The sequence below is a fragment of the Sciurus vulgaris genome (genome assembly GCF_902686455.1).
Source record: "Sciurus vulgaris genome assembly, chromosome: X".
Taxonomy (NCBI): domain Eukaryota; kingdom Metazoa; phylum Chordata; class Mammalia; order Rodentia; family Sciuridae; genus Sciurus; species Sciurus vulgaris.
The window spans coordinates 122856693-122882279 of NC_136471.1; the positions used below are offsets into that span (position 1 = coordinate 122856693).

Consider the following 25587-nt stretch of genomic DNA (forward strand, 5'->3'; position numbering starts at 1 on the left):
TTTTTTACCACCCTTCTCTCGTTTGTACCAGATAATTGATCACTCAAGGCCAGCTCATACCTCATTTTCTCAAATCCAAATCTTCCAGTTCATTCTCACTGCTCCCCTGATCTAACCTTCACTCCCTGCCCAGGTGACTGCAATCTCACTGCTCTCCATACCTCCCTTCATCCCCTTCCAGTTCATTCTAGGGACATCTAGAAACCTATTAGAAATCTTTCTACCTTTTAATTGAATTCTTAGCCTATGGATTCTTAACTGTTCTTGTTAGGTTGTCTACTTGGTTTTGGTAATCTGGGACAACCATTCTCAGTTTTTAAATGACAATTTTAAATGCATAAAATAAAACACAGAGGGTTCTACTGGAGAATATCATGCTAAGCAAAATAAACCAGTCTCAAAGAACGAAAGGTCAAATGTTTTCTCTGATACTCAGATGCTAATTCACAATAAGGTGGGGGGTGCTGGGGAAGTATAGAGGTACTTTGGATTAGACAGAGGAGAGTGAAGGAAGGGGAGAGGGCACAGGGGTAGGAATGATAGTAAAATGAATTGAACATTATTACCCTATGTGCATATACATTTACACAACTGGTGTAACTCTACATCACGTACAACCAGAAGAATAAGAAATTATACTCCATTTATGTATGATGTGTCAAAATGCATTCTACTGTCATGTTTAACTAATTAGAACAAAAAAATTTAAAAAACACATAGGGTTCCAAAGGGAACTATTTGTATTAACGTAGCTATGAAATTATTTTAAAATCAAATTTTGATATAGTAATCTATGTGTTTTCCTCTTAAAACATTAAATAACAAGGGTATCCTAGCAGGTAGAATAACTTACACCACCATTTCAAGGTAACAGTGAGTATAAATAGTATTTTAAGATACCCACAACATGTGTGATATGATATGAAAATATCTGTGATTTGTTTGGTGATGAGTCACAGGTCCTCTTATGTCACCTACATTCATGATCAAATGCCAAATTTCAGTTAAAGACTAATGAAAATGTGTGTTCATTGTTGTCCACTTACATTTATGGACCACAGATTAACCACCCCCACCCTTCCTTAGTCTGAATCTCAAGATCATGTGACTTGCTTTCTGGTTCTCTGGTAATTTTTAAGTTTTGGGTCCATCCTCTTATCCTTGTGTGGGCTCCCTTTCACATCATACAAATGGGAGATAAAACTTCGAACCCGCTTGTCTAACCTGAGTCTGCATCTCTGTTCTCTTTGCATCTATACAGGTGGAGGAAGGATGGTGGGAAGGTGTTCTCAATGGGAAGACTGGAATGTTTCCTTCCAACTTCATAAAGGAGCTGTCAGGGGAGTCAGATGAACTCGGCATTTCCCAGGATGAGCAGATGTCCAAGTCAAGTAAGGAAGTCCACTCCACAAACAGGAAATGGGGGAGACCATTGGGCTCTGCTCAAGCTTCTCTTCTGTACTGTATCCTATGTTGAGAGGCTATGATAAAAGCTCATGGGTATTTTGTTGGTTGTACTACCTTAACCCACTGTGGTTTAGTAAGTTCATCACTACAGAGGTCTGACCTGCAGCCATACATTCCATACATCTCTGGATAGATGACTGTCAGTTCTCATACCATGGTAGTGCTGCCTCATGGGTGGCTTATGCAGCTGTGCTTCCATATACTTCTAGAATGTTGTTTACCATAAGTTCATAATTATTCTTTAAATGAACCCAATAAGATTGTTAGTATTTCTCAGTGTCCCTTGTGGAACATGGAGAAAAATCACACACACACACACACACACACACACATACACACACACATATATGTAATTGGTGACAAGAAGTACTGTGCACCAGAGAAGTGCATGCTAATTCCCTTAAAAGCATGAGAAGAAATGCTGGGCACATAGTGCACACCTGTAATCCCAGCAGCTTGAGAGGCTGAGGCAGGAGGATTGCAAGTTTGAGGCCAGCCCCAGCAATTTAGTGATCCTCAGCAACTTAGTGGGCCTCTGTCTCAAAATAAAAAAGGACTGGGGATGTAGCTCAGTGGTATAAAGCACCCCTGGGTTCAATCCCCAGTACCAAAAAAAATGTCTGACTCATATTAAGAGTCCAGGCCCCACCTTGAGTGAGCATGCGTTTCCTTCTGCAGTGGTGAGAACGAACTTCAGGTCTTTCTTTCTCCAGGGCCTGAAGGTCTTCCTCCAGTTTCTCTGCTGCCCTTTCCAGCTCATGGAGCAAAAGGTCAGGACCGGGAAGCTTTGTTCTCCCAGTCGCTAACCCAACTTCCCATGTGGGCGTCTGTGTTTATCTTGTGCCGTGTTGAGCCAAGGTCATGGGCGTGAATGTTGTAGGAGGCTTAACTGTGTCTTAGTGGTGCGACACTACCTGAGGTTGCTGACTTCTCAACAAGAGGAGGACAGCTCAGTCTTGCCAAAATAATTCTTCAATGTCTTCCTTTTCCATCTGGAAAAATCTGACTTGAGTGGTGTTCTTATGTTGGCTTGATGTCTCTTTTATTTATCCAATAGCATGATTGGACAGATGCCTGATTTGGAAGTAAAGTCAGTTCCAGAGAGTGCTTGGTGACCTCTTTTGCTTGTTGTCTCAGCAGCTCTGGATCACATAGCCTGACATATATAGATATAGTTGCACTGGCTGGTTGGCTCAGTAGCTTCAGCAGTAGCTCTTCCTCCACTGCTAAAGCCTGGGACCCTCCTACCCTAAACGCCATTTCATCCTGAAGTCTATGAAAGGAAGGACTGAGAGAGGATTTTGGAGCACATGAAGTATCCTGGAACTCCTGCTGCCATTTCTGGCTTAGGACAGAGGGGTTTTCCAATAACATGACCCTGTTAATGTGTAGGATTGTGAGAATCGCTATTGCATGCCAAATCCACATAAGAATTTTAGCTGCCCTAGTGTCTTTTTTGTACACTGGAATAGTATCATACATGGTAATTATGTCCTATAGTAACAATTTTATACCCCAGGGACATTGTGGATTAAATGTGCTTTTTTGGAGGAAGGACCAAATCAGATCATGAGGAAATAAAATATGAGTTCCAAGAGAAATAATATATATCAGCCACCTTACCCATGGAAGGCCCTTAATGAATGGTAGCTCTCATTGTTAATCAAGATAATTGGGTGGGACATAACCAGTTAGTGTTTAGCAGCCTGAAGCTGTTTGCTTACTCATTGATGCTGTGGTCACTGAAGCATCATGTCTGTACTTGGAAATGATTTTGGGATTCCTGTACTGATGTTGAGATTTTGGGGAGATACTAGAATCCTCTTTGGGAGAGCTTTATGCCATCTTAACTATGCTCTCAGAGCTGAAGAATCAGAGAAGAATGCCTCTTGTAGTTTTGGAGCTATTGAAACAGTCTCTCACACATTCTAAGTCAATAATTTGAACAACTGACCCTGCCCAAACTCTCAGCTCAAAGGATATGGTAGTGGAATTCCTGGTGCAGAATTAGGAGGCTGAGTGGAAAGGTCTGCCAATCATCTGACCTTCCCTCACCCATGCTTCCCAGCACTCATTCAGTTTCTAGCCCTCCATTTCAGGACCAGGAGAGCCACAAAATTTCAATAGCCATGTTGAGGGGATTTTGAGGTCCCTGGAGAAGCATGAGCTCCTAACAAGGATGTGTTCTTCTGATAAAAGCAAAATGGTTTTTGTAGTCTTCCTGCATGTATAGTTAAGGAAAAGAGGGCCTATCTCTCCACCTGTCTATCTGGATCCATTCATCCATCCTTTCTCTTCTCCTTCTGTCTTCATTCATTCAACCTCTGTTGAATCCCTATTGTTACTATGACACTGTGTAAGGCATTGAAGATTCAGAGCAGGGCTCCTACCCTCAGTAAGCTTACCTTGCAGAAAGTGGCCACACAGATCCTCTGTTGTTCAGAGAAGAACCCCAGGTTCTGGCATCAGAGGAAAAGTGGGTACAAAGGCAGAGAGGCCAGTCCTGTGGCAATGTGGAGAGTGGGTTGGTCACAAGGAGTTTCATTGAAGAGTAGGTGTGAGAATAATGTCCCTGTAGCTTGCTAAATGAAATAGTCCTCTGATATCAAGAAATAGTATCTATCAGTGTTCTGAAAGATTTTCAGTAGTGATTTACATTCTGGATTTGCTTCAGCATGTGATCTTATTAAAATTTATATAATCAGATCAGATCGCTTGCAGAAATTATACATATTGGTAGGATTTGTCTAAGCAGAACCTTTGGTTTTAGAATGAATCTACTTATTCTTTTTAGAAATGTCTTTATTAACAGAATGAATCAAACAATATTGCCCTATGTAAATTTATGATTTTTAATTAAAATAAATAAAAAAATTTAAAAAAACCCAGGTTTAAAAAAAAAAGAAATGTCTTTATTAGAGTATTATAATTACACATAATATTGGGGTTCATTTTGACAAAATCATACATGCACAAAATATGATTTGCTCCACTTCAGTCCCCAGTTCCTCCTCTTTCCTCCCCTCCTCCTGTTCCCCTTCCTCTATTCCGTTGGTCTCCCTTTATTTTATTTATTGTTTTTAATTGATGCTCTCTAGATATACATAAAGATAAAATTCATCATGCTTATTCTTGTTTTGAAATAGTTATAGATTCATAGAAGTTGTAAAAATAAGCACAAAACTGCACAGTAAGATCCCATGTATACTTCACCCAGTGATAACATCTCTTATCATCATAAATTCATATTTACTTTTGTCCTAAAACTGAAAAATGCAAAATGTAGGGAATGCACAAAGGACATCTAGCTTTTTCTCTGGTATGAACTAAAATGTACTTAATCAAAGTCATTGTTAGAACATCCCACTTAATACTCTATGTAAACAGCAGTTAGTTTTCCCACAGAGATTGCTTAATTAATATGTGACTCTGGGGTAGTTAAATTCCAATGTTTGTACCATGTTGGTAATTTTTAGAGATCACAGGAATGTCATTTAATCATCCTTTCAATTTAAATGCTATCAAGCTTTAGGGTGAGTTTTTAAAAGATAAATAAAATCTGTATCCTGGTACGAAGAGAAACTTGTATACAATCAATTTTTGTACATTTTTGTTTCACACACACATACCCCTGCATCTGTATGTGTACATATGTGTACATGCTTATTTCATATTTGTATACTTCACATTTCTACTTCAAGAAAGTACTTGAGGTAGTTATTAAATTTTGTATACTAATGGATTGAATGTGACAGAAGAAACATTAGCACTATACTAATTAAAGAAGTGTGCTATTACTGCTTGCCATATGGGAAGTGTTTAATAAATGCCTGATGAATTTATTACTCTAAAAAGGTGTTTTTTAAATCTTCAAATGACAGGTAAACTTTGTTAGAACTTGCTTTTTTTCTTATTCTGATTTATTTTTACATATGGTGGTTGATTATGAAATCCCTAAACTTCTTAGATTGTTGTTTAGGGTAATCTAGTCTATCAAGGAAAGAACTATGACAATTATATTGGTTGATATTTTGGTTTAAACATTGTCTCAGAGAAGAAGATGCATAGTTATGTAGTAGAAGAAACTTTTTACTGTATATTTAAATTTGAAAATCTTTCCCATTCACAGATTTTATGAAACCTTAAAGGTAGTTTTTCAAAAAGATTTTTATGAACTTTTAATTATAGAAAATTTCTAACATATGCAAAAGTAAGACTAGTGTACTAAACTCCTGTGTACCTATCACATAGCTTCATCAATTACCAATCTATGACCAATTTTAAAGCCCTACACAATCTTCTCCCATGTAATCTTGAAGCAAATCCCAGATATTTTATGATTTCACCCATAAATATTTCAATATTTATCAATAAAAGGGTGTCTTAAAATGCCATTATCACATACACCCCAAATTGCAGCAATTCCTTAAAATAATTAAAAATGTGGTATTTGCTTTCCCTAAAAGTCTTATTTTTGATGCAATTTGTTAGTGTGAATCTAGGTCCAAATAAGGTACACACATTGTGATTAGTTGATATATCTCAAGTTTCTTTGAATTTATAGATTTCTCCATTGTTGACTACCACATACCAGCATACCAGATCTTTCTTGCTCTCTCTCTCTCTCTCTCTCTCTCTCTCTCTCACACACACACACACACACACACACACACACGTGTTCAGTAAATTGGGTTGTAAAACATGAAACATACAGGGCTAGAACTATAGCTCAGTGGTAGAGCCCTTGTGTAGTACGTGTGAGGCCCTGGGTTCAATCCCCCAGCACTGCAAAATAATAATAATAGAGGTAGAAAAAAGCATCCAAGTGGTTGCATCAGTAATACAGACATAGTATTAGAATTTTAACAGCAGAAAAGAATTCAGAGATCATTTAGCTTTGTATCAGATCATAGCCTATTGCCCAGCTTAATTAAGTCCTGGGTGTGGCCTGACTTGTGAATATGGAGGCCAGAATAACACGCAGGCCTTCCACATACAAACTCTGTTGTCTCCATTACGCAAACATGTAACCTCTTCATAGTACATCTGACAAATTTCAAACCTGACTCAAGTTGATCATATTTTTTATCATGATCACAGATCATGACTATTTAATTGTGTATTTATTTATAATAGTACACATCCTATTATTGCCTAAATAATATTAAATAGAACTAATCACCAAATGTTTATAATCACAAAATATCTTAACTCTATAAGTTATTTGAACTTGACACAAAGAAATTCAGATTCGACTGTTGTCCAATTTCATTTTCATCCGTAGTTTGCCTCACATTTAAGATATAAATGTACCTTCAATTTGAAACATTTTTTAGTGGGGTAGTACTGGTGATTGAACTCTGGGGTACTCGACCACCAAGCCACATCCCCAGTCCTATTTTGTATTTTATTTAGAGACAGGGTCTCACTGAGTTGCTTAGCTCCTTGCTTCTGCTGAGGCTGGCTTTGAACTCGTGATCCTCCTGTCTCAACCTCCCCAGCTGCTGGGATTACAGGCACACACTACTACACACTGCTGAAACATTTTTAAAAATATTTTTTAAGTTGTTGATGGACCTTTATTTTATTTATTTATATGTGGTGCTGAGAATCAAACCCAGTGCCTCACACAGGCTAGGCAAGTGCTGTACCACTGAGCTACAGCCCCAGCCTAATTTTAAACATTCTTAAAACATTAGTTAACTTCAAATCATTGTTATAAAACTAAAAATATTCCTTCATTGTTTTTAAATCCTGTAACTACAGGAACATTTTCATTTATTTCTCATAATCTTCATAGAAAGAAAGTTTGCATTTTCTTTCTATAACCATTAATAACCAGGGGTTTTTAGTTTGAATTGAACTTCTCATTTTCCTAATTTCTTATTTTTAAAAGTTTAGGTTTTGTTAATTTAGTGATGTGTCAAGCTAAGACAAGATGAAGCTGACTTTTTAAAATATATGGCAAACTATTCCCATGATACAAAAATACTGTGTTTCACCAGGTATAAAAACCCAATTGTTGAGTGCTCCTCATCTATGAAAACAAAAACCAGTCTGAGGAATTCTGTTCTGAGGCATTTGATGGTTTTTATTTTGTGTTTGATGAACATTCTATTAGCAGTGAAGAGCAGTTAGCAAATTCATAAACCCAGTTTCAGGCAAAGTTAGCATAAGAATACGATTTTGTGTTTGAATTTTAAATTTCTTCCCTTCTATAGTGTTTGCTGCCTGAAAATATTCATATTTAATACTGACAATAAAGTATTTCCCCCAATAAGGTAAACATCACTCATGTTCATGATCTTTCCATTTGTTCATTTCTTTTGCATTTCAAATAGAATGCTTTTGTGTCCTCACCCAGCCTCCAACCCAGTCTGCCTCCCAGATAGCCTTGTTGCCAGTCAACAGGGAGACTTCGCAGACAAACTGGACCAAATTTAGAACATCAAAGCCATGGTCTGTCTCAGTGACTCTGAGACCTGGTTTAGTGGAAGGGCACATGAAAGTTCTATTGTATTTGGGAAACATTATCAAAACAGTGATTGTTTTCCCATTATACTTGTTTTGACATGGAGAGGATGGCTGCTGTTTGGTTTTAGAGGGCCTGGCTCACAATACGGTAGTGTCTCAGGGGTGGTAATGACTTAATCCCTGACGTGGAGTAAAAATTTGCTCAAATGAAAATTAGCCATTTTTAACTTTCTCTGCTTTTGTCATCAGTGTCCTCAAGAGCTGCAAGTCTAGCAAGAACATTTGAAACACTTTGTTGTTTCTCTACATTATTCTTACATAGCCAGTGATTTGATTTGCCTAAGTATTTGCTTTAATTGGATGCAGCATATCTGTGAAAAAGGGCAGATTTCAAAATGAGGGTATACTACCATGCCTATATGACATGGAAATTAGAAATACCTGATTCCATTTAAATTGTTAATCTGATTATTCACAAGTCCCTTCATATATTAGGAGTGACAAGGCCCTGGAGCTGATACTATGGTTCCTACTAGTTTTCCCATTTTTGTGTGGAATGTTTCTAAGAAGTTAGACGGGTTGCTCTCTTCCCTCTCTGTACATACTGCCTACCTTTTTCATGCCTCCCACTTAATTAAGAAGCTATATGATATGACTAGCCTCCAGTTTGAGTATTTAATTCAAAAGCCATAATAGAACTTATTTCTTTGAGTAATGACTTCTTTGAATTTTTCCTTTAGCAAATCATTTTACCTGTTTGTGGTACTCTCTGTAGGGCCTATGTATATGTGTGTGTTTATGTATTTGTGGGTGGGTGGCTGGGCGGGAGAACACTCAAAGCCGGGCAATATGTGTGTATTCTTGTACTTACTCTTGGTTCCAAAGATATTTGGGCTTTAATCATATGTCCAGTCTTATGATATTGATAACCTTTACTTGTAACAAAAAATCGACTCTTGACACTGGGTGAGTCCCATGTCCTCATGCTTAAGTACAGTTTCATGATGACTGATATGGCAAAACCTCAATTAAGTTGTTTCAAGAAACAGGATTTTCTACTGTCCTTGATGCTAAGCAGAAACACCCTTACACTGAGATGAATTGGTTTCAAACCTCATTGGTGAACCTCCTTCCCCAGTATATTAATACATTTTCTTGCTTAAAGGTTCTGAAGATGACAGATCTTTTATTTACTTACTTACTTACTTACTTATTTATTTATGTAGTGCTGGGGATCAAATGCAGGGCCTCATACATGCTAGGCAAGTACAATACCGCTGAGCTACACCCTCAGCCCAACAAACTTTTTGAAGAGAATTCTGTTTCTCATTTAGAATCTTGGGACTTGAGCATTCTGTTTTTATCATATGGGACTGTAGAGGTAGAAGATAAAGGATAATGGGCCTAGATCTGGCTTATGCTTAGGTCAAATTCTGCAAAGCGAAGATGGTACTACACAATTAAGTCAAGGAAGGAATGAATCTGTGAATCGTATTCCTTCTGGTTAATTGAGGTTTTCCTGTTCTTTAATTACAATGTTGAGATGGCTTCCAGGCTTTAACTGAGCATAGTCTATATGCCAGTCACTTGCAGAGGCAAACCCCAAATCTGGGTGCTCATTGCCATCATGGTTGCATGGGGACTTTGGGCTCATTCTGTAACCTTCTTAAATTCTGCCTAATGGTCTGTAATTAATTTTGTGGATGAAGCTCTTGCAGCGGATTCATTGAAGGCAAGTTCAGTTAAAGACTCTTCCTCTTCCTTCTTTCGCCATCATTTGCTTCCCCTTCCTCCCTCTCTTGTTTTTCTCTCCCCTTCTCTTCTCTCATTCACTGTCAGGAAAGACTACCTTTGAAGGGACAATTCTGTATCGAGCTGCACCTGGAAAGACGGAGGGCCACAGACGCTATTACAGTGAGTGACCTTAACAGCAGGAGGCAATTGTAAAGATAAGATTTGGGTACTTGTGTTTTTTGATGCAGCTGCCCTTTCCCAAGCTGCACATGCTATGCTCTTATGCCAAGTGTCTGTGTGAATTTCTGATCCAAGGATATGGACTTATTTGCCTACGATAAGTGTCATTTCCTTGGTGTGCGCTACAAGAGCATTCCAACCACCAGCCCCTGACGCTTTCTTGTTTGCTTTCTGCCTTTATCATGTATGTGACTTGCATGCATGAACCATGTGTGCAGAGAAGGGAAACTAGCATTTGTCATGGCACATGTATTTGTACCAGTATCTTTGGTTTGGTCTTCCAGGGTAGTAGAAGATGGCTTCTGGGAGATACATCAACCTCTCATGGTTATTGCTTTTTCTCAGTGGGTTATTAGAAACTGCTAAACCATTTTGTCATTGTGTGGTTCAAAAAAATAAGATTTTGGCATGAAAGACCATGCCAGAAATGGTATTTTGCTTTGCTCATTCAGCTAATCACCACACGGCAGACTTCTTTTTGGCAGGACCAATATGTAGCCTTTTGTGTTGTGAAATAAGGCTGCCAAAAGTTGGGGGGGAAAGAGATGAATGAATTCATCTCATAATGCCCTTAGAATGGTTCCTGCTATGTAGTAAACACTATACATGTATGTGTTAAATTAAAAAAAAATAAGAATGGCTCTGATCAGTGCCAGAAGAATAGGCTAAATTATACAGAAGTACAGGATGGACAGAAGCAACTTAGAAAAAACTTCGTTTTTCTGTCACCTGAAGGAAGAGCATCAACCTTAGTGCATGTATATACATATGCATGTATACATATGTATATGGATGTGAGAAAAGAGAAAGTTCAGACATGAATGCTAGAACCATGCTTCTCAAACTGTTTGAGCGAAGTTTATTTTTCTTCCACTGTGGACAGATGCATGGTCCTAGTGCACTTAACTACTCCACGTGCAGTGTGCTGCCTGTGCCTCATCAAAGGAGTTTAACAGCACCTGGATTGGCCTGTGCCCCATTCACCTGGATGCATCTACTGGCCATATGATTGGAAGTCACACCAGTGCACACTGCTAAATGCTATAGTCGTTTCCACACTTACATACTTTTTGCACTTATCTCATGATGTCCTAGTCATGAGTCCTTCATGAACTGGCCCCAGTCCACAGTCTACTTTCTGGTTGCACTGCTCAAGAGTGTCATCTGGCATTCTGAGAATGACATGGGGACATTTATGGGAAAATGAACATGAAGGACAGCAGTAGATAAAAGATGTAGCACCAAATAAACATGAAAATGGTTATTTTTCTTCCCTTCCAAAGGGAAGGAACTGGATATTGAATTATTTTACCAATGTAGATATTCACCTATCTAATTTACATGCTTAAAAATGACAGAACCAATCAGGTGCAGTGGTACATGCCAGTAATCCCAGCTATTCAGGAGGCCGAGACAGGAGGATTGCGAGTTTGAGGCCAGCCTCAGCACCTTAGTGAGTTCCTGTCTCAAAATAAGAAATAAAAAGGGCCAGGTGCAGTGGTGCATGCCTGTAATCCCAGCAACTTGGGAGGCTGAGACAGGAGGATTGCAAGTTCAAAGTCAGCCTCAACAACTTAATGAGGCGCTGAGCAACTCAGTGAGACCCTGTCTCTAAATAAAATACAAAAAAGGGCTGGGGATGTTGCTCAGTGGTTAAGTGCCCCTGGGTTCAATCCCCACTGCCACTTACCAAAAAAGAAGAAGAAGAAGACAGAAACAGGATGCCAGAATTTCTGGAAGAAAAATCTGCCGTGTGTTTCCTTTCCAAGTCATGCTTGTGTGGTTGAATGACTGTGCAGCCTCTCCTTGTGTAATGTAGAATCTATCTCACAGTGATTAATAAAAAGTTGTTAAGATGAGCCCGAAGGCAGCAAATCCCTAAAACTGGAAACTTGGTGAAATTAGGATGGCAGTGGTTGAAAAATGTTATGGTTCTAGTTAATGGGAAATGCTAGAAGATCCCTTTGAATACCCTCTCTGAAGAACTAAAACAGACTTGCCCTAATCCATCTGCTCTGCTGCCTTCTGGTGGTGATGGTGGTGGTGGGAGGGAAGAGGGTGGTGATGGTTTCTTTCCACTAATCATTATTTTTATTTCACCTTCAAATGGTTCCTTCCAAACCAGAAAAGAATATACAAACCATTTATCACATAGAAAGAATCCATACGGCAAAATGAGAACATGTTAAAGGGAAAATGACACAATATTTAGACTTCAAAATTATATCTCCAGCAGGAATATTTCCAAAAACAATGAGCAGATAAACACACGAATGGATAACTAACCCAGGGGATTTTTCCATGTTTGCACACTCAAATCCAATCCTGAGTTGCAGTTGACCCCCTTGTTGTGGGTCTCTCCTCATTGTTCTGTCCTCTGTTCTTGCTCACAAATGCTGTACTTTTAGTTAATTAAAACCTGCACCAGGGACCTTCTTCCTCCCCTACCCTTTTGGCTTACAAATACAACTTTATGAAAAATAGCAGCAACAACAAAGAAAACCATTGTTTAAGGATTTGATTTTGAAACTTGTTAGCAATTTATAATGACCTTTCTATATTTTTTCAGGTTTCCATTTAATAATTTCTTTCTGCACTTAGATTTCCTCATTTGAATGACTTCAGCATTTTATATAAAAATACCATAAAATGTGAGCAATTATTTGGTGTATCATTCTTATGGACTAGGAGGCCACCTGACCTGTAAGAAGATAATTCAGGATTGGCCTATAGAGAACAAATTTGATGACAAGTTACTTTCATCCCAAGAGCATCATTATGATAGATAAGGAGATATGTAGTAAATGGTCAGGAGCTATCCTACACATCTAGAGGCTTTGAAAGACAGTTTAATGACAAAATTTCCTCTGAATCCTGCCCTTTGGTGGCAAAATTGATGTACTGACCATCCAAAAAAGAATGTACACCCAGAAATTAACTAGATCCAGATAGACTCTTCCTTTTAGGAACATGATTGTGGGCGAGCCTGGGGGAAAAAAAGAATCTGGGGAGGTAAGTGTCCATATTGTCTTGCTGATAAGTAGTTTATGCCTCCCAGCACATGCCACAGGAGGTCAAAGGAAGAGTGTCATGTCCCCAGTGTTCTTTTGAAAGGGATCAGCCTTGGGAAGAGGATGGTGTTAAAGGAGGGAAGGAGAGCCCTAGACTTGGGGGAATTCTAGCCTCTGAAAGGGCCACTTTCTTTCCCTCTTTAACGAACACCATTGTCTTTCTAATGAAAGCATCTTAATGTCAAGTTTGGTTCAGTGCTTTCTTAGAGAAACATGTCTGCATGTGTTTATTTCTTGTGAAACCATCCAAAGAGATTTAATTCTTTGGCAGTCATAATTTTGTGTGGTTTCTTTAATTGCTAATGTGCTTAAATCACTTTAAGCTTTACAGTTTCCCTTTAGGAAACGTTACTTCATTGCTAATTGCTAATTGACTTGAGTCAGAGAGTTGGAGGTACAGTATGTGGTACTGCCTGGGTGGGGAAGTGAGGAAGGGGGCTGGGAGAGCTGTTACTGCACAGGCTACAGCCAAGTTTGAATCACAACCAGGCTCCAGCTGAAGAGGGCTGAAATGTCATGTGTTCAAAGAGGTCTCCTGGAAATTAGGTTTTCTGAGAAGTTATTTTGATTCACTGTTTTCAAAAAAGGCTGGGGGACCAGGTGTGGTGGTGCACATCTATAATCCCAGTGGCTCTAGAGGCTGAGGCAGGAGGATCACAAGTCCAAAGCCAGCTTCGGCATGTTAGTGAGGCCTTAAGCCACTCAGTGAGACCCTGTCTCTTAATAAAAAAAGGGCTGGGGATGTGGCTCAGTGGTTAAGCACCCCAGGGTTCAACTCACTGTACCAAAATTTAAAAAACACGACTGAGGGTCAGGAGATCAGACAAAACTCAGCATATTCAACACACTGAATACAAAAGCCCTGTGCAAGTTATCTTCTACCCAGTAATACTTGTAGAGTTGACTCCTGCCTGGTTGTGAAATTCTGCAGGACTCTGGATGATTTCTGAGCTCTTTCTCTCCCCATACCCACTCTTGACAGGCTTAAGGGAAACCACAGGCTCCGAGAGTGATGGGGGTGACTCGAGCAGTACCAAGTCTGAAGGTGCCAACGGGACAATGGCAACTGCAGCCATCCAGCCCAAGAAAGTTAAGGGAGTGGGCTTTGGAGATATTTTCAAAGACAAGCCAATCAAACTAAGACCAAGGTCAATTGAAGTAGAAAACGACTTTCTGCCGGTAGAAAAGGTATGTTTGACTGTTTTATTTTATTTCAATATAATGTGGCATATCTGAAAGTGCATTTTGTGGGATTTGGTGTTGGACGCATCTAATGCCTCATTTGGGGTTTCATTTTCCTCACGTACTGGCTATTTGCCCTCCCTGCTTTTTTAGCTCTTCCTCTGTGTGGGAATAGCTTCCCTTGAAGGACTCATACTCTCCTTTGCTGTTTCCTTTCTTCTGGCCCTCCTCTTTTGTTAGTCTGCTTTGTCACTATAATGAAATACCTGAGATAGTTAACATATAAGATAAAAGGTTTATTTTGGCTCACCGATTTAGAGGTTCCAGACCATGATTGGTTAGCTCCATTGTTTTGGGCCTGTGGTGAGGTAGCACATCATGGTGGGAGCATGTGGCAGGGCAAAACCATTTACTTCGTGAGCTAGGGAACAAAGAGAGAGAGGAAAAGGCATACCCACAAAGACTGAAGGATCTCCCACAAGGCTCTACCTCTCAAAGGTTCCATGACCTCTTAATAGCATCGCCTTGGCAACCAAGCCTTTTAAAAATACATGGGTCTTCTGAGGGTATTTGAGAACCAAAGTATAGCACCTCTCTAGGGAATGTTTCTCAGGATGACTTTTCATACTTCTCTATGTCCTTCCTAGAAAGGCCCTTCATCCCTGGACTTGACACATGCCTTGACACCTTTCACATACCCAGAAACCTCTCTCCTTTTCTCATACATTTCTCTAGTGCTTTGGTGTATTTATGGTGGTTTTGCAATAGAGAAAAGGAATTGTATATTTTTTCTGTAAGAATAAGTTGAAGATGATTTCAGACTGCTGAAAAGAAGTTTCCTGCCTGTATGAATGGTGGAGATGGCCTACATTGACTCCGTGGATTATTCCTATCAGAAAGCTGGCTGTTTTCTTCTCTCTCTACTTCTGGGTTGGCAAAAGGGAGACTGTATGTTGCTGCTGAGTACACGGTTGCCATAGCAACACACCCAGAGCCATCACGCTTGTGGCTGCTGATGACGTCTACTGTGGTACACTTCTAAGCATCATAGCCTTGCTTAGGAGTTAATAAATACTGTGGAATTTTCCAAATTATAATAAGCTATACTCGTGCTGTGCTTAAGGGATGTTTTTTAATTTGATTTAGTGCTGAAATTTTTGCTTTGACATTTGTGCCAGCAGGTTTGGGAGATGAGGGATTGGCCACATCTCTAATGCAGGTTTATCAGTGGCTTTTAAATGTTTTCATTTTTCAGTGAGATGAAATTCTAAGGGTTGCATCTTCTGCAGCTGTAGAACTTCTACCCCCATGGCCCCAGCAACCTTGCCCCATCTCATTGTGCATTAGAGACAGATTCTGAAAAGGGAACTCTTTGGACATTTTATCCCTTTAGAGATGAATAACGCAGAAAGAACATACCTTGAAATTAGAGACTGTTTCTTCCTTTGTGGAAGTTACTTTGAGCTAGCATTATTCCTTTCAGCGTTCAGTATATGATGTTTCTCAAGATCTGAAAACTATCTAGTTAGTATCTATTTAGTGAGCTTGTGAACTCACTTCTGTTTCACACGATCACATTCAGATTCCTGTAAGTATTTACAAAAGAGCAAGTCCCCATCTTGGAAAGGAACAATGGATGGAGTTTTTCTCCATTTTATTCAAGCATTTGAGGTAAACATAACCATTGACTGAATCAACAAATAGTTCGTTCCTTTCATTTGTTTTATATTTTTGGTCTTTTTCTTCTCTGGGTAGGAGGACATTGTGTGTGTGTGTGTGTGTGTGTGTGTGTGTGTGTGTTATATGCACATGTGTGTGACTTTTATTATTGCTAATGTTTGATTTAACTGCCAATAATATGTTGAATTATTATTAATAGCAATATAAATGTCAAATATAATACTCCCAAGTTTGTTCATTTTTGAGACAGTTTCACTTTGTTTCCCAGGCTGACCTTGAATTCCTGGGTTCAAGTGATCCTCCTTAGTTCTGAATACTGGGACTACTTGTGCGTGCCACCATACTTGACTATTCCCAAGTTCATATCTGAGCACATTGCTCAGTTGTAGGTTTAACTTCCTACTTCAGTATTTCCACTTGGAAATCTTAAATTCATATCAGTGTATCCAAATCCCAACTTTACATCATCCCTCTCCTCCACACACAACTTTCCCTATCTCAGTTTTAGGCTGCAACAATTCCCTCGTCATTCAGGGCGAAAACCCTGGGATTGACTTTGACTGATCCATTAGGAAATTTCATCAGTTCTGCTTCCAAAATATGTCCAGAATCCACCCACTCATGTCTCATCACCTCTTGCTTCTCCTCACTGATGTACACTATGTGCTTAGAATAGTGCACAGACATAGTAGGTGCTCAATAAATATTTGTCAAATGAATAATATTAAAAATTGTATTAACATAGCATTTTAGAGATTATAGACATCTATAGAAAGAGGTGACTGGGTAGAATAGTTGCCAGTTGCAGTGTTCAAATTAAAGTAATTGTATGGTTAATGCATCTTTGTGAAACATTTATTGCATTGGTATTGATGACACGAAGGATTAACTCCATCAGAGTCATGTAATATATATGTATGTCTATATATGTGTGAATGTGTGTGTCCTGTTTCCTGATTTGTTTGCAGAATGAAACCATGTACTGGAAATTCCCTTAACCCACTTCTCAGTGTGAAGCCTCTGGGGAAAATATAAACTTCCAAGTCTGCTCTAATGGCTGTGTACAATTTTTACAACATCTAAGAAGATTTGAAACTATCTCTGCCTTCTGTGGTTGTTACCATGGGTAGTTGCATAGATTTATGGATCCATTATATCATTGTATAACCTGGCACAAGAGCTTATGAGTGTGATCTTGTTTTATTGGTGTACAACCTGGTTCTCATCACTTTTGAGATGGTTTTGTGTCCAAGATTTATGTTTAAGGGAGAAAGTTCCCTTTGAGAATGGAGCTGCTGGTTTGATTTTGCAGAAGCACAAATTGGATCTTGTATGAAGCATTTGGAAGGTGAGACCCAAGCATGCCTCCTGCTTAGGATGGGATAGTTGACCTTCTGACATGGCTGGTTTGATAACTTGGATGAGGAAAAAGAGAACCTGATGATTATTCATGTCTGTAGGCGTTAAATTATACTTACCATTCAAGTTTACAAAGTATTGAGATCCACTTTTTCTGCATCAGTAATTTTGTTCTTATTTTGCCTATGATTTTAATCCATATCACCCAGAGATGGTGATTAGATTGTATGCCAGGAGAGAGATTGTTTAACATCCCCCTGCCAACCATGAATAAAGAAATAGTGTATTTATTCTTCTCGTATTAAATTACAAGGAAGAATTCCATTTATGAACCTTTTCAATACTCCCAAATGGATACGCCTGTGAATGATTTGTGTAATGCACCACTTAAGTGAAGTATTTACAGATGAAATGATATAATGTCTGGGATTTGCTTCCAGTGGTCTGGAAGATAGAAGAGTAGGTGGAGCATAGAAGAGATGATATTGGTCATAAGTTGATAACTGTTGAAAGTGAGTGATGCATATATGAGAGTTTGCTATACTCTGCTCTATTTTTGTGTGTATTGGAATTTTCCCTGTATTAAAGGTTAAATTTTTTAAAAACTTGTAGAAAAGTCTCCACGTAAACTAAGATCAGATACAAGTATATGCTAAATCAGAATAATGAAAGTACTATGTAGTAAAAGATGAACCAGGTTAAATATCAGAAGTTTGAAGGGGTATGATTCCATTGTCCTACCAGATTAACCTTGTCAAAGTTGACTTTAGTTGAAACATCTATAAAATGGGAATAATCTTTTTACCTATTGTACCTCATAGGACTTCAAAAAGAAGGCATATTAGCTGAAAATACTTTGTAAGCTATAAATATAACTCATTTCAAATAGTGTTTGTCAAGCGCTCGCTGTTTGCACAGCACTGGGGATACAGTGATAAAGTACATATCCTATCCTCAGGGATATATATCACTGTCCTCAGGGAGCTACAAAAAAATAAACAAGCAATAACAATATGGCCATAATCAGGCTGAGAGCACAGTATAGTGTTCTGTAGGTGCTCTCAAACATGGCAGGAATTCATGAGGGAGACTGGAGAGCAGGTGTTCATGTGTATGTGTACCTACTTCCTATAGGAAATGATGTTTAGACTGAGAACTATGGGTCTAGTAGGCATTTATCAAGTAAAGAAATAGAGATTTAGCAAGGTGGGGAGAGCAGCATGTATAATGCCTCAAAGAGGGAAGAACAGCACGGATGGTGTATAGAGGCTCCAGCAGAAGGTGGGGATGAGAATGGGTGAAGAAACAGGACCCAGAGCATGAAGAACCTTGTGAGACTTGTTAGGAAGTTTGGACTTGATCTTGGGGGCAGTGGACAACCAGCAAATGGTTTTAAGCATAAAAATAACATAACCAAATAGGTCATTTAGAGAAAACATTCCAACTACCCTGTGAGGGAGGAGTGGATTACAGAAGACATGGTAAATAAAATTCAGAACACAGGTGACAAATTTATATTGGTTCTTCAGATAAATAGCTCCCCACCCCCCAATTTAGGTACAGAGTCAGTTAATAAGATTAGTCAGTGAATGGAGAATACAATTTTTGCTAAAATTTTCAGTAGAGAGATCCAGTTGTCTCAGCACTGGTCATTGAACAGATCATTCCTTCTGTGCTGCACAGTAATCTATATCTTTCACATTTTCCTTCATCAGTAATAGCATTGCAATATAACATACAGAAAGGTGCATAGGACATACCATGTTCATGGTTTGGAAAAGTGTCACTTCTCACTAAAAGTATCTATAGAGTCAATGCAATCCCAATCAAAATATCAGGAGACTTTTTGTGGAGGGGTACCAGGGATTGAACTCAGGGGCACTCAACCACTTAGCCACATCCCCAGCCCAATTTTATATTTTTTTTAGAGACAGGGTCTCACTGATTTGCTTAGCACTTTGCTATTGCTGAGACTGGCTTTGTACTGGCCATCCTGCTGCCTCAGCCTCCTGAGCCACTGGGATTACAGATATGTGCCACCACACCTGGCTCAGGAGGCTTTTTAGTGGCGGTGGGGACTGACAAGCTGATTTTCAAATTTAAATGAAAATGTAAGGGACCAAGAATCGCCTATGATCTTGAAGGGAACAAAGATGGAGGCAGTATAGAATGGGTGCAAGGATGAATAGAGCAACAGAAGAGAATAGAGTCCAGAAACAGACCCAAACATACATAGCCACTTAAGTTATGGCAAATTTGGAAGGCATAGACTGCTGTGAGAGTTAAATGGGTCTTCTCATTGATACCCAGAATTAGACTCACCTACTCAATCTCAACATTAGAATGACTCAGGCCCATGTGATTTAAAAGGGCCTGTGCCTTGAAGAACAACAGAGAATGCCTGCTTCTAAGAGGGGCAAAGAGGAAAGCTGAGCATGCCCAATTTATTTTTCCTAAATTCTCCTAGCAGATAAGCCCTTTAACTCTTCCATGGGAGAGTAGATGAAGGGACAGAGAGGGCCAAGAGTGCCCAAAGTGTGTCCATTTGAATTCCCTTTATGTGCAAAGAAGCATCAAGATAAAGGATGTTCTGTCTTTCAGCTTGAATGATTGTCATGGAGAGAAATGGATGGTTTGGGGAAATATTTGGAAGACAGAATTATGAAATTTCATAGTATGTGGGGGTTAAATGAAAAGGAAAACTTGAGGATGATGCCTTGGGCAACTAGATTAAGCAACTAGGTGAATGGTAATACTAGTCTCTGATTAGAAAATACGGGACGAGGGAGATGTTTCAGGTGGAAGGTAATGGGTTAGTCTAACTGAATTTTGAGATTCTTCTGGGACTATCAAGCAGGCAGATAGCTAAATCAGTCGGTGATCAGGAAAGAACCATAGATATAGGTCTGAGATGTAGCCTAGAGATTGGGTTGAAAGACAGTAAGTAAGAAGGCAGCCCACATAGGACCTTATTCTCATGAATAAAGCTGGTACCTCTGTCTCCCACCCATGGACCTGAAGGAGAATTTCCTCATCAAGCTGCTTCCCTGCGACCCCAACCTGGTCCTACCCTCTTTTTATAAACTCTTCCACTTTTTATGAGTCACTCAGATGATCACTTTCAACTAAGCACTTAGGCAAAGAAGTGTCAGATAATACACATGGGTATATAAATTACAGATATTTGGGCAAGTTCCAGGACCTAACTGGACATGACTTTATACATAATAATCCTTGCATTTTGGTGCCACTTATTCCATGCCCAGCCTCTCTAGGCCCCTTTAATCACTGGGGAGCCAGTCTTTTTGTCTGATTGGAAAAGGTATTTTGAAGCCTGAAGGTTTGCCAGCCAAGTGTACTGGGTTTCCTACAAAGGAATTCTTCAAAAAGCTCCTTTCCCCTGGTCTTCCTGTCTTAGCTGATTTCCATTTGTGACTTTTTTGACATCTCTAATGCAAAAGGATTTTGTTTTCCTACTAGATGTTGTTTGTGACAGTCTCTTTTTCAGCTTTTAACATCCTGAATTTCATTTATAGAATCACAATCACCCAAATTAATGCCTTAATGGTATCAACACTGTAGCTTTTATTTGTGACAGAATTAGAATTAAAATCATATGTAAATGAGAGTCACTAATCAATTGTTTTAGTTAGCCAAATCTCAGGAAGAGAATTTAAATATCTTCCTACATATCTCAGGTATTTTTAATCCATTCTAGTAAAAATTCATCAAGCTGTATACTTAAATAAAATTAAAACATGTAAACATCTAAAGTGATGATTTTGGTTCCTTAAAAATTAAAGATCTATGTCTCTAATCCTTTGAAGACTAGAAATAAGCTCTGGAATTTCTAGGGGTTAATGATATATTCTTTGACTAATGAAATCACAACTTGTGATTGTCTGAGACTTCACGTATTAGATGCCCCTCATTTTTTTTGAAAAATAAAATTATGTGTCATCTTTCGAGCTGTTGGAAAATCCACAGCTTTTCATGAGCAGATGGTACTAAGATGCCCACTGGTTGCCTGGGATGAATGAAGTCTGGAATTTTCAGACTTCAGTTTCTCTCTGCCCAGTGTATCTCTGCTATGTTTTCTTACTAGGAAAAATAAGTGGGGAGGAGGATTGATAGGGAAAGGGAAACAGTATTCCAGGGTTACTCTTTGACATGTTGGGTGCTGTTTGGTGTTTTATGGATGTTTGACATGTACTTTGTATAGCATTCAACCTTGTGTATTTTCTAAGAATTACTTGATTTCAACCAAAAATCATATTTTCAGAAAGCCTTAAAATTATATTTTTAGGAGCTAGGCGTGGTGGTGCACACCTGCAATCCCAGCTAAGTGGGAGGCTCAGGCAGGAGGATCACAAGTTCGAGGCCAGCACCCCTGGGTTGACTCCCCAGTACCAAAGAACAAAACAAAGCAAATTATATTTTTAGTATTATAGTGATTATATAAGCACACAGACCAGGGAGCCCAGGTTCAAATCCCAGCACTTCCTCTTCTTGGACAAGTTACTTAATCACTCAATGCTTGCTTTGATTCCTCATCTTTAAAATTAGAATAATAAGAAGGATCTTCCCCAGAGGGTATTTGTGAGGATTAGTCCAGGTAAAATGGTTAGAAAAGTGCCTGTCATACAATTATCACTTGAATAAGGTTAGCTGTTATTGTTGTTCATCTCATTATTAGAATAGAAGTGCCTATAAATGGAGAATTTCAAACTCGTGAGAAGTAGAGTTGAATTTTGTTGTACCTATGATAACTGTTTATTTCACCTCACCAAGTCTTAAATGTCAGCCACTAGAAAGCAAGTGCCATAATTTGGGACCTTGTCTGTGTTAATCACCATTATATTTACAATTACTTGAAAATAGTTGCAGAAACTATTCTATATCAGTGGCCCTCAATAAATATTTGTTGACTCTATGAATAAAGATAGTGTTTTGTCCTAACCCAATTGAAATTATAAAGGAAAACTCAATTCTGTCTGGGGTCTGCTTGTGCTATAGAGTCACTTTCCCATTTGTGCATTAATTGGCTTACTCATTCATTCATTGAAGCATTATTGAATGCCTTTTATGGATCAGCAGTGGCAGCTCTGGGATTTCTATATAAATGAGCTAAGGGGTGATAATTCATGTGGAAAGGGATTAGATAGATGATATGTCTAGATGCTGTATTTGCATAGTAAGTGCAGATTTTTTTTGCCCTGCAGGTTATTGATTTGGGGTGGAGTAGGTCTGATCTAGTTAATTAGAATAGAGTTAACACCTTTCCCCTCGAGTCATGCCTTGATCAGTCATCACATACACGCCTTTCATTCAATGCTTAGAATTGTTCCTAATTGGAGAGAATTGAATATGTCTAAAAGTCACTCTAATGCAGGGGACAAGGACTAGCAGGGGTATGTTCAAAATAAAAAATAAGAATAGAGAGAAAATAACTATTAACTTTTTAGGACATTGAGAAGGAGGAGCTGGGGTGTCCCAGAGGTCTTTTCAAGGAAGGTAGTAATGGAATGAAGTGTTAAAAGACTGAATAGTCATGATCCTGGCATGTGTATAGACACAGAGAGAGCATGGTTATGCTGGAATGGTGAAGAGGTGGATTGCACTGGAGTGCAGGACCTGTGGTGGTGGTGGTGGGCAACAGGAGGGGAGGTAGTTTCCCTTCCCACAGGGCCCTGCCAGTCCCCTTACAAGCTGCGCTTCTTCTGGGTGGGCTGGCAGGTTGGTGAAGGAGTTCATTTGAAAATGACATGATCAGATTTTCACTGTAGAGAGATAACTGGGGAGGTTCCAGGGAATGTGGACTAGAGGATAGGAGAGGAAGTACTGGGAGAGTTGCCAGCCTGGGACTCTGTGGTTGATGACTAATTGGCTAGGCACCAAGAACTTCTAGTAGCTCTTGGAAAGGGGCAGATGGGCCCACCTCATGCATACTCTTTAAGCTGGGCCGCCTTTGCCTGGGTTGGCAGCAGAACTGACAAAAGAGCCAAGTTTCCTTTCAAAGAAAATTCTCTGTATATCTTGGGAACCAGAAAGCCAGGATTCAGCATTCTACTACCTTTGTTAATACGTAGGCTAAAGAGAGAGAAAATGTATTTATTTATTTTTTAGGGTTTTTTGGGGAAGATAAAAGGTTTTTTACTGGTACTTTTTAGTTATATGTGACAGTAGAATGCATTTCAATAAAATTATATAGGCATGGGCATGGAATATATCTTACTCTAATTAGGACCCCATTCTTGTGGATATACTCAATGGTGGGATTTGCTTAGGTATTTTCATATACATTCATAGGAAAATTATGTTAGATTCATTCTACTGTCTTTCCTATTCCTATCCCCACTCCCTTCCTTCATTCCCCTTTGTCTAATCTACTGAACTTCTCTTCATTTCCTCCCCCCTTTTATTGTGGTTTAGCTTCCACATGTCAGTGAAAACATTTGACCTTTGTTTTTTTAGGATTGACTTATTTCACTTAGCAGGATGTCTCCAGACCCATACATATACTGGAAAAATGCATAAGTCACTCTTCTTTATGGCTGAATAATATTCCTGTGTATATATAAACTACAATTTCTTCATCCATTCATCTGTCGAAGGGCTCTAGGTTGGCTCCATAGCTTAGCTATTGTGAATTGTGATGCTATAAACATTGATGTGGCTGTGTCACTATAGTATGCTGATTTAAAATCCTTTGGATATATGCAGAGAACTGGGATAATTGAGTCAAATGGTGTCCCCATTCCTAGTTTTTTGAGGAATCTCTATACTGCTTTCCTGAGTGGTTGAACCAATTTGCAGTCCTGCCAACATTTATTGTTACTCATATTTTCCATAGTTGCCATTCTGACTGGAGTGAGATGAAATCTCAGTGCAGTTAATTTGCATTTCTCTAATTGCTGGAGATGTTGAACACTTTTTTGTATATTTGCTGACCATTCACATTTTTTCTTTTAAGAAGGGTCTGTTCAGTTCCTTTGCCCATTTATTGATTGGGTTATTTTGTGTGTGTGTGTGTGTGTGTGTGTGTGTGTGTGTGTGTGTGTGTAAGCTTCTTGAGTTCTTTGTATATCCTGGAAACTAATGCCCTAAGATAGAGAAAATTTTAAAAAATGAAGTGGGGAGGACATTGTTAAATAGATTTATAAGCACATGGATATAATCTTGTATATCTCTAATGCACACATGCATTTATTTTTGTGTATATATATGCATTCAACAGACTTATCTTCCTAATTAGTTTTTAATCAACCTTTAATTTTAGGATGGTTTTAGATTTACAGATAGTGAAGATAATACAGGAAGTTCTCATATACATCACACTCACTTTTCACTATTGTTAATGGCTTATATTAATATGGTACATTTGTCCTAATTAATAAGCCAATGTCAATATATCATTATTAACTAATGTCCATACTTTTTTCAGATTTCCTTCATTTTTACCCAGTGTTCTTTTTTGTTCCAGGGTCCCATCCGGGATACTGCATTACATTTAGTTACCCTATCTCTTAACTGTAACAGTTTCTCTGACTTTTTTTGGTTTTGATGACCTTGACAATTTTGAGTTTTGTAGAATGTCCCTAGATAGGCATTTATTCCAAGTTTTTCTCATGATTAAAATGAAGTGACATGTTTTAGGGAGAAAGACCACAGAAGAGAAGTACTGTTTTAGTCAACTTTTTTGCTGCTGTGACCTAAAGACCTGAGAAGACTAATTTTAGAGAAAGAAAAGTTTAGTTGGATCTCACAGTTTCAGAGGTCTCAGTCCATAGATGGCTGACTCCCTCGTTTTGTGCTCAAGGTAAGGCAGAATTCTCATCATAGTGGAAGAGTGTGGTGGAAGAAAGTGGCTCAGGACATGGCCACCAGGAAGGAGTGGCAGGGGGAGAGAGAGAGAGAGGGAGGGAGGGAGGGAGGGAGAGGGAGGGGGGCAGGCACACACACATGCATGCAAGAGAGTGGTGTGAGAGAGCTCTGCTCAACAACTGCCCCAGTGACCCACCTCCTTCAGCTACACTGACCTGCCTACAGTTACCACCCAGTTAATCTGTGTCAGGGGGAATTAACGCACTGATTAGGCTCTCATAACTCAATCATTTTACTTCTAAGCTTTCTTGCTTTGTCTCACACATAACCTTCTGAGTGATACCTCATGTCTAAACCATAATAAGTGCCATTCATATCACACCACAATTAGGGCACATACTATCAAGATGACTTTGTACTGTTGATGTTAATCTTCCTCACCTTGACTGAGGTGGTGTTTATTAAGCTTCTCCCCTTGAAAGTTCTGTTTTCTCCTTTCACGCTCTGCTCTTTTGGAAGAGGTCACTCTGTGAACCCTATGCTTAAGATGTGGGGT

At 39.0% G+C, this 25587-nt stretch overlaps 1 protein-coding gene across 6 annotated transcripts in view; it reads left to right on the top strand.

The window, feature by feature from the left end:
* SH3KBP1 (SH3 domain containing kinase binding protein 1) overlaps window positions 1-25587 on the top strand; it is a 336822-nt gene that overhangs the window by 179866 nt on the left and 131369 nt on the right. For all 6 annotated transcript variants that reach the window (XM_079122896.1, XM_079122898.1, XM_079122902.1 and 3 more), the window contains 2 exons: window positions 1262-1391; window positions 13969-14174. In XM_079122896.1, the coding sequence (XP_078979022.1) occupies window positions 1262-1391; window positions 13969-14174 (336 nt within the window). The remainder of the gene's footprint in view (window positions 1-1261; window positions 1392-13968; window positions 14175-25587) is intronic.